The sequence below is a fragment of the Pempheris klunzingeri genome, chromosome 23 (assembly GCF_042242105.1).
Source record: "Pempheris klunzingeri isolate RE-2024b chromosome 23, fPemKlu1.hap1, whole genome shotgun sequence".
NCBI lineage: Eukaryota > Metazoa > Chordata > Actinopteri > Acropomatiformes > Pempheridae > Pempheris > Pempheris klunzingeri.
This window is the reverse complement of record NC_092034.1, coordinates 7,974,466-7,988,338: the sequence shown is the minus strand read 5'-3', so window position 1 is coordinate 7,988,338 and position 13,873 is coordinate 7,974,466. Positions and strand designations below refer to the sequence as shown.

Here is a 13,873-nt window from a genome sequence, read left to right as displayed (position 1 = left end):
TACAATAGCATCTTTTTTTAATAATTGTTATTATTATTATTATAGTAATGTTATTTTTATTCTATTCTATTCGACACTGTAAAACTACATAACCCATGAGTCATCGCGCGGAGACGGACGTCATCCGGCGAACCGGACCCCGGAGAGAAAAATTTAGGTTTGTGTGTCATTTAGACGAACAGTCGGCTGCTGCACGGACGAGGGAAACTTTTCACAACATAACTGCTTAAGGTATACACTTTACATTGATATTCTTGATTTTCAACGAAACGAATCCAAATATTGAACAGCGTTTTCCTGCGAGGAGTCAAAACCGAGTTACAAAACAAACCGACGTCGTTACGTAGCAGCTAGCTACCCGTCAGCAGCAGCTAGCGAAACGTAAATGTTAGCCAGTCAGTCATTGTTTCCGTCTGTTTGGTTATTTATTTCGTGTTATTAAGCTAATTACGGTGTATTCTGTTGTCTTGTAGAACAGAGGAGAATAATGCTGCTTCGTAAAGTGAGCCAGTCCTCCGCACTGTGCGGCACCCTGCTCAGGATCCCTCCGGTGGTGTCCGGGTAGGTAACCATAACGTTTATAAGCTCTTACTGAACCTTTAGGATTTGATGATTTGCTCGAAGAAAATATTTGTTGAACATCTCCATTGTTTTGTCTGGGGTACAGAGGTCAGCGGCATGCCGGGGCTGTGGTCGCTGTGCAAAACGCCCGTCTGTACGCAAGCCAAGCTGCACAGGTACGATAACATTAACCTTGAATATAACATATGTTACGATTTAAATAGCACTTTGTCAGATATGTGAGTTACATGCTGTGTTAGAGCCCGTCTATTGTCCTTGTTTGGCCTAGCAGCCGGCTGACATAACGCTGGAAGTAGGGGAAAGTTCAGCGGTCACATGACTCAGTCATAAAGGTGACACCATGAATGTGGATGATACAGTTGTTCAGGCAGCTACAGTGAAAATGTCCTTCATGTTGGGCTTCACACTGCTACATATCCTCCTTTCTGTGAAAAACATGTAACCCTAAGCCAGTAGTCAATTTATTTATTTAATTTGATATAGTCTAGAGGTGTTATGCCAACATTTTACATGTGTTTCAAGCCTAAACACACATTTTCAGCGCATTTATGTGTGGTTACACTTGCTACGTGGCTGTACATATCACATAATAGGAATATTTGTTGCTCTGTGATTTATCATTTAATTGTCAGTGTCAGCTGCTTTCATGAATCTGTGTTTATGTTTATTTTGTCAGATGATGCCGTGGTCATAGAATAATGATTTTGTGATAAAGTGCGGGCAGCGACTCCTGGTTTACATAGTATTTTTATGAGCTGCAGTCAAATTTAAAATTTGTTTTGTTATCTGACAGCAGGAATGGAAAGACTATGTAACACAGAAAAACTATATCATGAATTGCATTGTGATATTTTACTTCCTAATTATTGCTCATCGGGTACATTATGTTTGACTTACTCTCATAAACACAGCGATAATACTGTGAGGTACTAGTTTATTATCTGTAATCCGTATAATGAACACACAATGCAATACAACAGCTGTGCAATAAATCCAATCATCAGGATTTACTGCAGGGATTTAGTTTTCCTAGTTGAAAGTAATGTGCATTGCTGTGAGGCAATAATTAAGCAGATTGGTGTCATAGATGTTGTTCTGCTGGTTGTCATTACAAGTTTTTGGAAACATTGAGTTAGATATCTTCTTTTTAAAAATATATACTGTTTGCGGTGCACAGCATACCTGCTGCTTGGTGACTGGATGTGCTCTTGACATCACCTCTCACCCACTTGGAACTTGAAATCAGTCCTTTGGGCATCTTACCTTCCTGCTGCCCTGCCAGGGATTGGAAAATTTTCCACGCATGGTTTCTCCGGCTCATGACATGACATGACAATGCTGAACACTACACTGTCGCCCTCTGACCACATTTGTCCTTTTGGCTATGTGGATTTTTTTTTTTCACCTGAGGGCAAATGCCTCCCCTTAAGTGTGTTTTCCTGTCACATCTCTTGACCTCACATTGTGTCCCAGCCATGTTGTTTATTTAGGCAATGTGTGTGTTTATTAAAAATGAAATTTCAATTAGATTAAATTCAATCGTTTTATTGTCATATGTACAGATAAAAACAAGTTTCACCGCACAATTGAATTCTTGCTTTGCCCTTTCGCCTTCAATGCTGATTCAGGATTTTAAAAAAAATTGATGAATAAATAGAAAAAGAAAGGAGATAAATAAACAGCTATACAAGAAACTCTATATACAGTTCAAGTGGTATATACAATTCAAGTGTCCATGAACTTATTCTGTCTTCAATCTTTGTTTTGCTCTTTCTCTTCAGGCGGTGTTGGAGAAGCCAGCAGCCATCGGCACTGACACTGCCACAAAAGTGGAGAAGAAGGCAGTTGCTGCTGTATGTTAAATCTCGTAACTTTTATTTTATAATTATTGTATTTGAGTACATGCTGTCATTATTCTCCCGTGTTTTTAAAACGGCTTTTAAACTGCATTTGAGCGGTTACACCCTGCAGAGTTTTTCACCTCGTGTAGCTCTGTGGAGCAGCTTTTTTATGAATGGGTCCCTCTTTTGTTTGAATGCACATGGTCGTAGATGACACGATGTACAGTTCTGCCTACGTTTTCACACTATGCCACTGATCGACAGATGGCAGGAACATGTCAGAAAGTGCAGCATTGTGCCATGAAAGGCAGGGAATGACGAGGCTGCAAGCTAGTAAACAATGGTAGCAGGTAGCAACGTGTTTTTAAAAAATATGCTTTGCAAATGTTGTCTTTGGAAGAAAATCCATTGAACACATTTGTTAGACATCAAAGTTATATGGTTACAAGTTAACAATTACAAGAAAACTCCTCAGGGCAGCTCCTCTCATGAAACATTTGTGTTAGCACAAGTTTTACTGTTTGACTTAATTTTCTGCAGGAATCCAAATCATTTGCTGTAAACCTGTTCAAGGGGCAGATCCAGACTGCCCAAGTGTTTCCCTACCCCTCAGGTAAATCAGAGGATATTATTTTCATATCTGTTTGCCAGCATTTCATTAAAAAGCTCTGCAGACCTGAAAAAGTTATAGTAGTGTAATAACTTGTCTGTGCCGCAGCCCTGAATGAGGAGCAGGAGCAGTTTCTTCGAGAGCTTGTGGGGCCTGTTGGCAAATTTTTTGAGGTAATTTCAAATCTTTTTGAGCTCCTGTATACATTTGTCTGACCTCATGCCCACCCCTGACCCTCCATGCTTCTGCTTCCTGTCGGCAGGAGGTGAATGATTCTGCTAAGAACGATGTCCTGGAGAAGGTAGAAGATCACACAATGGAGGGCCTGAAGGAGATGGGTGCCTTTGGCCTGCAGGTGCCAGCTGACCTGGGTGGCCTCGGCCTCTCAAACACACAGGTACGCGTCCGTGCAGATTAATGGATAGTTACTCTGTGATAAAGTAATTGTATCATCGATAGGTGCGTACAATGAGTCAATTGCAATGACTTCCATCCATCTCGCAGTATGCCCGGCTGGTAGAGATCGTTGGCAGTTATGACCTGGGCGTTGGCATAACTCTGGGTGCCCACCAGTCCATTGGCTTTAAGGGCATTCTGCTTTTTGGGAATCCAGCCCAAAAGGAGAAGTACCTGCCTAAGCTTGCCACAGGTAAGAACACCAGCATTTTGATGTTGTCAATATCTTGGTTTACATGCATCTTCAGATACGAATTGTAGCTATGTATACAATAGCAAGCATACTTGTTATAGGATGAGGCTTCTGTATTTTTATTATTGTCTGCTAATCGCATTAAAAGACCAAAACCAACAATGTGTTACAGCTGGGTTATGCTAGAAAGGAACCCATCCACATCGGACTTCAGAAGTGTTTGTAGTTGTTCCAAATGGCCACACTGAAAGGTGAAGTGAAAAGAGAGAGGAGGGAGACACAATAAGAATATGTGGGGACATTTCAACCATCCAACAATGCAGTTCTGATGAAGCTTACTGGCAGCTTAAGATTTTCTGACTTCCCTCACTTAAATCTATGAAAATGAGACATGAATATACAATTTTTTATTTTTTAGAAACATTAAATAATGCCATAAGACTGGTAACGTAATGTAACTGACTACATTCACTAAAATACTGCACTTAAGTACATGTTTGAGGTACTTTCATTTTATGCAGACTTATATCTCTACTCCACTACATCTCAGAGGTAAATATTGTACTTTATACTGCACTAAATTTGTCTCACAGCTGTAGTTACTTTCCACATTACAATTTTATTCTCTTCTTGTCCAGAGAAAACCATGTAACTCCAAATTTGGCGATTCTGTATTTCCGAGGTTCAGATAAATTGAAGGACGAATTGTTCCTTTGTGGGTTTAGAAAACCTCTTAGATTAGCAGGAAGATGCATCACCACAAAGCGTGAAAAGGGGTCTGATTACTTCTACTACAGCAGCTGGGCCTTGTAGTTTTAAGCAAAGCTTACTAGGTGAGAAATAACAAGTGCATTTGTTGGGGACTATTTTCAATTGTGGGTGAATATTTGAAGCACTTCTTTATTTACTTACCACAGCAGGATGGTTAAATTGGGATTTATTGCTACAAAATAATGGTGGAAGAGGAACAAGATGCGTCAGGCTTTGCCTTTACAGATCATGTGTGCGTTTGTCCCTCCAGGTGAGAACATTGCTGCCTTCTGTCTAACTGAACCAGCCAGCGGCTCTGATGCCGCCTCCATCAAGACCATAGCTGTCCAGTCCCCCTGCGGACAGTACTACACTCTGAATGGGAGCAAGATCTGGATCAGGTGAGGACATATTAGCGGCATACATTGTCAGATTTTCTTTTACTTCTGCCACAAGATGGCACTACTGTACAATTTAATGGAGAGAGTTTGTTGTGTCTTTTCCTAATCTGATGCCTTTTTTCCTTTTTGCAGCAATGGAGGTCTGGCTGAGATCTTCACGGTGTTTGCTAAGACACCCATGAAGGACCCCAAGACAGGAGAGATGAAGGACAAGATCACGGCCTTCGTTGTGGAGAGGAGCTTTGGAGGAGTGTCACAGTGAGCACGTCTTTTCTTTACATTATTGACTGTTTTTTTTTCTTCCCCTTCACCATAACTCCATCTTGTTAATCACAGTGGCCCACCAGAGAAAAAAATGGGCATCAAGGCGTCCAACACAGCCGAGGTGTATTTCGATAATGTTCGCGTGCCAGCCGACTGCGTGCTTGGTGAGGTGGGCGGAGGCTTCAAAGTGGCCATGAACATTCTGAATAACGGGCGCTTTGGCATGGCGGCCGCCCTCTCCGGTACCATGAAGGGAGTCATCACCAAAGCTGTGAGTATTGCACCATGAACCTAGACAGGAGGGGAAGTGGTGTGACAGTCAACAGTGGAGCTTTCACAGCTTTATGCTTCTCTATGTGCTGTAATGTTTCCCACTTCATGCATTGCTTTCTATTTGTAATTTCTATGTTACACCCCCCCCTTCAAATAGGTATTTTCCTTCGTTGTGGGTTTGTGGGAAATTCCCCCTCTTGCTGTTAACTAAAGCCTGTTTCTGTTATGCAACTTCCTGCTGAGGTTACAGATAAAAATTAGGTCTGTTCATGCTTGTTTGTCTAAAACATTCAATTATTCAGAAGTGAATATACAACCAAATATGTGTTTTATAATGTCTGTAATAGCTTACACAAATGAAGGACTAAGGCACATAAAGGAGTACTGCAGTAAATTTGAACTGAACGTGAACTTTTTAGTACGTAACTTGATACTATACAAGCAGTAGTTTTATGTACACAGCAGGTAGACTTCATGATCTGCCTCATGTGCCCAGAGATAAGTCAGCCTGTTAAGACAGTTACATCAGGACAACCAATTATCAACCAGTGTTTTGTCTCTCAAACGTAAAAACTCTGGAAACGTGCCAAATATGTTGCTGTGCAATAATCCATCCTGTCACTTTTTCAAGTAGTTATTGCAATAAACATTGTTGCGCAACACAACACAAGAGACAGTTTCAAAAGGTGTCCAAATTAGTAATCAAGTGCAGTGCAGTGCAGTAGTTCAACTTGTTTATCACACGCTTTTACCACAGCTCAGCTTTTAAGGTTGACATAGTTATTTCCACTTCATTTTTTTATTTTCACATCTCCATAGTAACTGTATGTTCACATTGACCCCCTTTCTTTTGTGCCGCCATTGTCACAGCCACAAGACTGATCCTGTCCCTTAGTGTGCTTCCTTTTTTGCACAAAAACTAGACCACACCAGTCACAACATTTCAACAGGGGCCCCAAAAAGGCTGCTATAAGTTCAGTTCCTGTCTTGAACTATGAGGATGTGTGGAGGATTCATACATCACCCATCTATGTGTACAATGTTGTTACAATGTACAAGACAGCCTGTAACTGTGTATTAAGGTGCAATTGTGACCCTTTTTATCCTCTTATTAACAGGTGGATCATGCAGCCAACAGAACCCAGTTTGGGAGCAAGATCCACAACTACGGAGCCATCCAGGAGAAGATGGCTCGCATGACTATGCTGCAGTATGTCACTGAGGTCAGACAGGCAATTTTCTGAGTTTGATTTACATTTATATCAACTGATTTGACACTTGGGATATCTAATGTTGATTCCAATTAAAGTGGCGTTTACCCAGTTATGGCAACTATCAAACATCAACATTTTTTTTATTATTATTGTTGTTCCAACTTTCTGGTTTATTTGTAGCATGAAGACACAAGCAATGTCTTTTAAAGAAATCTGTTTCTCTTGATTTCCTTTGACACACCACTTCTCAACAAATCAAGCTACTTTTACACTTTGTGTTATTGTGTATGGGAGCTGAACATTTCTGCAGCTCGGATGAACAAGATGTCATAAATTCATGCTGAAGTTACGCCGTCTGTCTTTTTACAGTCGATGGCCTACATGATTAGCGGAAACATGGACAGCGGAGCAACTGAATTCCAGATTGAAGCTGCCATCAGCAAGATCTTTGCCTCCGTAAGAGCTTGAATAATGCAGCACTTTCATTGGTTAAACATGCATATGAAGAATGCTAATAGATCTAATGATGAAAGGTCGACTGTACATCATTGTCTCTGCACCAGCTGTTGTGGTAACGAGAGAAAATGTGGCTTTGTGTTGTTGCTTCTACCGCTGCACCTATTTCATAATATTTCTAATCTTCCTTATTCTATGGAATGTAGACGCTAGCTTGCTGAATTGAGATAAGATTTGATAAGATTTCTGTGGGTGTGTTGTTTTTAAATTGTGACAGGAAGCAGCATGGGAAGTGACTGACGAGTGTATTCAGGTCATGGGAGGCATGGGTTTCATGAAGGTGAGTGCTGCATGGAACACATAGACTCAACAGCCATTGTTTCTACCAATCAGTCTATCAATTTTTTTCTTATAGCCCGTTAAACAGATTCTGTCATATACTGTGCCTCTACAGGCAAACACAATAGGTTAATAAAACAACTACTTCAGAATGAATAAATTGGCTTTTACGTTAGAATTAGGTGGTTTACTATAAGCAGGGATGAGTGAGTACCCCTGCTATACTTTATCCCTCTTTCACAAGCCAGGAACTTTTTTAGGAACTCAGGAACTTCACTTGGGTTTTAACTGTGGGAACCAAGATCTAAATATTCTGCACCATACTTTCTGGCCTCAAAAAAGTACCTCCTGTTAGGATAGAATAGATCATTTTTGCTGCAGGAACTTTTCCAGGATCTAGGAACTCAGAAACTCGATCAGTGTTTCAACCCAAGGAACAATAGTTCCTGGGATTTACTCCCTGGCACCAAAATGTCCCTCCACTGCGTATAGAACAGTCCGTTCTCACTGCAAGAACTTTTCCAAAAACTCAGGAGCAAATGGGGTGTTTTCACCTTATGGCCTTTTATTCACGTTACCACATTACTTAGTTACTTTATTTAAATGTAGCAACTTAACTGGTGTTTTGACCAGGTGAACCAACATCTAAGAAGTTCCTGGGCCATGGTCCCTCTGCAGGGATCGTATTGTAGCTGCTACAACTTGTGCACAGCATGCATTCTCACAATCAGTAGGCACCATATACCAGCAGTATCAATGTTAGGTCAAGGGATTGACTTTAAGTGATTAGAGAGCAACAATTGAGAGCGAAAAAGTAAACAAGAAAAGCAAAGCTTAACTTTTCCAATTGATATAATAGAGTTATGTGCTAAGGAGAAAGAAATGACTAAAACACTGTGCAGATCATGGATACTTCGCTGACTGTTCCTCCTTTGAAACATTCAGTCAGATGTTTCAGTTGGGAATCCATAAACTACAAAGAACTATGTTGTTATGGTGTCGTATGCAAAATTGCATCCGTTAACAGTGTCGTCTGTCTATTTGCCTTGTCTTCATGGTTCTTCAGGTGTGGTAGAAACACAAACTATATCGGCACAATGGAAAATTTAGTTCCTGGTTCATTTGTTGGGCCTTTCCTGATTTCCTGGGGCTATTTATTGGAAAAGAAAACGTTGTTCCTGCTTAACCACCTCATCCTGTGTATATAATGTATATTGGCACGTTGCCAATTCTCTATTTGCAGTCATCATTGACTTGAACTCATCATATTGACTTAACAGCTTATTTACATTGATCAATAGCAACTGTTTTTTAATTGAATCAACTCATCATTGATGACATGATCAGTCAGCAAGAGGGGCACCATAAGCTTAAACCATCACTACACGCATAAGGTATCAAGGCAACATCTTTTGTTTCTCACAGACGACAAACGAGAGCTCACGCTCAGAATGTACTGATATCACATAAAATAAAAAAAAAGGAAAGGCACAAGCTAGCTGCGGCTACGGGGGCGAATCAGGCTCACGTTGCTCTGCAGACGTGGCAGCTTCTTGATAAAGTGGAAAGTTTATCCAGTCATAGAACGATACTTGACACCAGATCTGCCACCAACTCAGCATGTAGTGCTTTACTGTTAAAGCAATTACATGGATAATTGGTTGCTCAATTTGTTAATACAAACGTGGCTTTACTGAAGATTTCACATACTGAAAGCAAGGGTTGATTTCAGTGCAGAAAATTCTCAGAAAAGCTCAAAGCTTCTCAGTGCATTCTTAATCATAAATAATGGGATATATGATTATTGCACCTTTACTCCAAGTAAGATTTGCTTTAAAAAGAAAATAGCCTATACTCTTCACTATAGTGTAAAGGTAGAAGGTCATCATCTTTCTATGTGTGTTTCTGCAGGACGCCGGAGTGGAGAGGGTGATGAGGGATCTGAGAATTTTCCGAATCTTCGAGGGCACCAACGACATCCTGAGACTCTTTGTGGCCCTCAATGGCTTCCAGGTAAAATGATACCGCTTTATTGTGTTTTGATTGTCTGATTAAGTTGAGGTGATCTGATCTGTCTGAGGAGAAAAGTACATTGTGCACAGAGGAAGTGATTTCAGTTTGTCTGACTCCAGCAGTACTTCCTGTGTGCTTTACAAAAGGCTGTGACTTCTTGTAGAACTTCCTTATACTTCTTTCACTCCAATGATCTGTGTTGGGCCTCTCTTTCTTATCACTCAGAGCCTTCTCTCTTCCTCAGCTTCTTAAAGTAAACTTGTCAGGGATCCCGTCAGTGTGTCTAGTCAGTCTCTTCTAATTGGAGGAGAATGAGGGCTACTGTCATCAGCCCGAAAAAAAAACATTTTTAGATAGAAGAGTTTATCAGTCAAAACCTCAGTTAATCTGCTTCACCAGGACTGCGATTTCATTATTCACTGACAGTGAGGAAACAACACACCAACTGTCGTCCGATCAGATTCAAATGTTGCTCAATCTTGATCAGTGCAGTTTCGCACAGTTCGAAACAGCGAGAGAGCACAGAGATAAAAAGGAATACAGAAATCTCTCTTGTTAAATAGCCTAAACTGTTGTAACTTTGGCAGAAACCAGTGTGTCAATGTTGGATCTCGTCACTCGTGGTAAGAAGCCGATTGATAAAATACGTTTTCACAGCCTTTTAAGCAAAGTGTTTCCCTCTCTGCTTCCCTCCCAGAATGCAGGGAACCAGTTGAAGGGCTTGCAGAAGGCCCTGAAGAACCCCCTCGGCAACGCTGGGCTGCTCGCCGGAGAAATTACCAAGAGAGCTAAAAGGTTGCATCACACATACACCTTCATCTTTGTGTCTCCTCCTGTCTGTGGTACAGGAAATGCTTAGCTGATGGGGACTTCCCCGGCAATGCACAACACATGATGGAAGCAGTTTATTGACTTAAAGGTGGAGCCAACGATTCCAATCCAATATGCTTTTGGGGGGGGCGACAGGGAGGATGGGTGGCAGCGAGAGCAAGAGGGACAGTAAATCTGACACACTCTAGCTATCTAAATATGCTAACAAGCTAAATATAAAAAGTCTTTCTCCAGAGTTGCTGACTCCACCTGTGTAAGTGTTACTTAACAGCTGTAGCTGACGTCTGAGCAGAGATGGCTAACAAACTAGCTGATTAGCTGAAACTCTGTTTAAGAAGTAACATTTTCGGGATTTGTGTTTTATATTTATTCCCTCCATAAAAATTAACTCCTGACTGAATACCAGAATTATTGGAAGATACTGAAAACTGTCAGTGGGTCATTTGATTGAGTTGTTTTGCAGAAACGTAATTTTTTTTTGATTAGTAAGTACTTTTTAATTTTGTTTTGATGTGCAAGCTTATTAGTTAAAGAAATCTTTCATTTACACCTGTTTTAAGAAAGTTAACTGACACGACACTGTAACTTTATGTATAACAGAACTGTAAAATGAAACGGCTGCATTTTACCCCGTAGTTGTTCTAGTTTGAAGAAAAAGTGCTACTGGATGTGTAACATGCTGTCATTCATCTCAAATCCATCTGACACAGAAGATGCACTTTGGTTTTAAGCAGTTAAGCTGTTTCCACTGGCTGCACGAACTGTGGCAGATGGTCACAGACGAACCACTGCAGCTCCTGCTGCTGTGCTGCCTTTCACCACATGGCAGCTGTAGAAAACTCAGTTTTTTGCACCTTTGCACATGCTGAACTTCTCGTCTTCTTCTGTTGTCGGTTGTAGGAAGGCAGGTTTGAGCACAGGCCTGACACTGCAGGGAACTGTGCATCCTGAGCTGGCGCAGAGCGGTGATTTGGTATGTTAAACTTTTTTTTTTTTTTTGCATGTTTGTGTGTGTGAGACACAATTTGCATATTGGCGTGAGCAAGTGGCTCGTCCAAAGTAGCTTGAACAGCACAAGTGGGTGTCCAAGTGACAGTTTTACACTTTTTTTAAACTAATGGGATAACACAGGCTTTGTTTCCATTAATTACTGATTCACTTCTTTCTTCATGCCATCTCTGACTCTTGACTCTGTTTTTTCCTGATTTCTAGACAACTAAAGCCATCGAACAGTTCGGAGCGGTAGTTGAGGAGCTGCTGATCAAACATGGCAAGAAGATCATTGGTGAGTGTGTGTGTGTGTGTGTGTTAGAGAGAGAGAGAGTGCGAGAAAACCCTGTTGAGTTTCAGCTTATAGAGAAAAAATCAGACTAGCTTGCAGAAGTATTGTGATCACATCAAAGATTTGGGCTTTGGAGTCTTAATCATTGCTATTGTCTGGTAAGAAGTTTGAGTTGAGTACTAAACAAGCATTCTCGTGTTGCAGATGAACAGTTTGTCCTGAAGAGAGTTGCAGACGGTGCCATTGACCTCTACTCCATGGTGGTTGTCCTGTCCAGGTATGCAAAAACACTCAAACAAGAGGGTAAACATTGCTAGGCTCCGTCTTTGCCCCCTCATCCACCACCCCCTCCACCCCCCCACTCCCTGTCCCCGTTCCAATCTCTCGCTACCCACTCTGACCTACTTTCATTTCACATGCACACACCTACACAGCCCAAAGTGACACTCGCTTTGTGTTTTTGCTCTGTGCAGGGCCTCGCGCTCTCTGAGTCAAGGCTCTGCCACAGCTCAGCATGAGAAGATGCTGTGTGAGACCTGGTGTGCTGAGGTAAGATATTAGTCAAAGCCACAAACTCTCACAGAAAAATGTCTCCAACTAAGATACACTGCATACTGTATAGTCAGTAGTAGTAAAATGCCCAACACATCAGCCAGCAAAAGCATCCCGATAAATTTTGCCCCCTCCGTCCCTCAGGCCTATGACAGGGTCATGCGCGACGTCAGCAGCCTGCGCTCCAGCCAGTCCAGACAGCTCTTCAAGAACATGCAGGCCATCTCTAAGACCGTGGTGGAGAACGGGGGAGTGGTGGCTCCTCACCCTCTGGGTTTCTAAAACCGCCACACTACCCATATCTACATTTATGTCTATTTTGGGTTTTTTCAGTTCTCTGCATCTCTAACCAGGGTCACGTATGCTGAGTTCTCTCAGACTTTATCTGCATCATTGCTGCTCCAACACACCAAAAGTGTTTAGATTTTCTTTATCTCAGCCTTCATGACTTCAGCTAATTGAATGGTCTCATCATTTAATTTGCTAAAACATTGTTATGGTGTCATTTTATAAAATAAAAAAATTAAAAAAGAAGACAATGTCAATGCAACTTTGAGATAGGAGGCCAGTTAACTGAGAGAGCTTTGAACTTATCTGTATTAATTTAATTTATACACGCCAATATCATGAATGACAGTTTTTAACTCTTTAATTTGTGCACTTATCACCATTGTGTCCAAATGTATATAGCAGTGTGGTGTTAATGTACTTTTAATGCGTTTCTGCATGTTAATGAAGCTGAAACAGTCACATCAGGAGCAAAACCTTTGCCTTAGAAACCGGTCCACATATGCTGTTCAGAGTTCCTGTTGTGACTTGAATCAAACACGGAGAGCTTTCTCTCTTTTTTTTTTTTTCTTTTACTTTTTCCCGGTCGTCACATTAACCTCCACAATGCAAATGTTTGTTTTCTCAGCTAAAGGTAGCAGGCGTCATTAACTGTAATTGTAGAAAATGAACCATCAGTCTGCATACCTGGTTTTAAGACATTTTTAAGAAATAATTTCTTGTACAATAAATGCAGTCCGCTCTGGCCAAGTGTGTGAAAGCACTCACACAGTTTAAATTAGGGCTGCACATTCTTGCCTTCGCATGACCTTGTATTGGGACAAACAATGCTGCTTTTAAGTCAGTACTGTGTTGCCTGAGCAGTTTGTGCTGACTTTAAGGGTACAATCACATCACCTTCAAAAAGATCGTGTTAAAAATCTCAAAATGTGTCTGAATTATGAGCCAGACGATTGTCTCAGCTGTTCTGGTGAAGTCACAGTGTGCAGACCTACTTTGAACTTTTTGGTTTAACAACATATTTATCGTTGGGATTAATAAATAAAGTATCCATTCGTCCGTCCGTCCGTCTGCCTGCCTGCGTGTGTGTGTGTCTGTCTCTAAGACTTTTTCGCAGTTGCCAGATTCTTCAAATATTTTGTAACCATGTTTGTAAATGTGACCAAACTACACTGACTTTTTTTCAGATTTCTCGTCCAAGCTTCTGTAACATTTTCAATCAAATTTTGAAGCTCATCAATAGAAGGAGAAAAAATGCCATTGCAGCAGTATTTTTCTTTTTTTTTTTTTTTTTTTTAACCCCACTTCCTGCCAAACTCACTTCCTATTTCTGTGGTATTCACAACAACCTGCAGCTTGGCTTTCACTTCTGCAGCCCAGAGTCTTCCAGGGTAGAAACACTGGCAGGAATGCCAGTAAGTGGTGTTTTGGTGCATGATGCTGCCGCGAAATAAAACAGGAACCCCATCCAGCCCTCATGTACTCCTCTGACTTGACAAGTGTCAGTGCAGTGGGTGTCAGACTGAGA

General features: G+C 41.1%; 1 protein-coding gene across 2 annotated transcripts; it reads left to right on the top strand.

Moving 5' to 3' along the window:
* The first annotated feature begins 142 nt into the window (after positions 1-142).
* acadvl (acyl-CoA dehydrogenase very long chain) lies at positions 143-13,408 on the top strand. 2 transcript variants are annotated; one of them, XM_070854434.1, is made up of 21 exons: positions 143-231; positions 474-561; positions 668-737; positions 2,364-2,435; positions 2,964-3,036; positions 3,142-3,206; positions 3,296-3,430; positions 3,538-3,682; positions 4,704-4,833; positions 4,966-5,091; positions 5,170-5,368; positions 6,489-6,593; positions 6,954-7,040; positions 7,318-7,380; positions 9,291-9,392; positions 10,090-10,187; positions 11,124-11,196; positions 11,436-11,508; positions 11,710-11,782; positions 11,979-12,054; positions 12,202-13,408. In XM_070854434.1, exons 2-21 carry the CDS (start codon positions 488-490, stop codon positions 12,337-12,339), a joined length of 1,977 nt encoding a protein of 658 aa, XP_070710535.1. In that variant the 5' UTR covers positions 143-231; positions 474-487; the 3' UTR covers positions 12,340-13,408. The 2 variants fall into 2 exon arrangements, with proteins under 2 accessions (XP_070710535.1, XP_070710537.1); XM_070854436.1 differs by having other exon boundaries at positions 151-231; positions 479-561.
* The last annotated feature ends 465 nt before the right edge of the window (positions 13,409-13,873 follow it).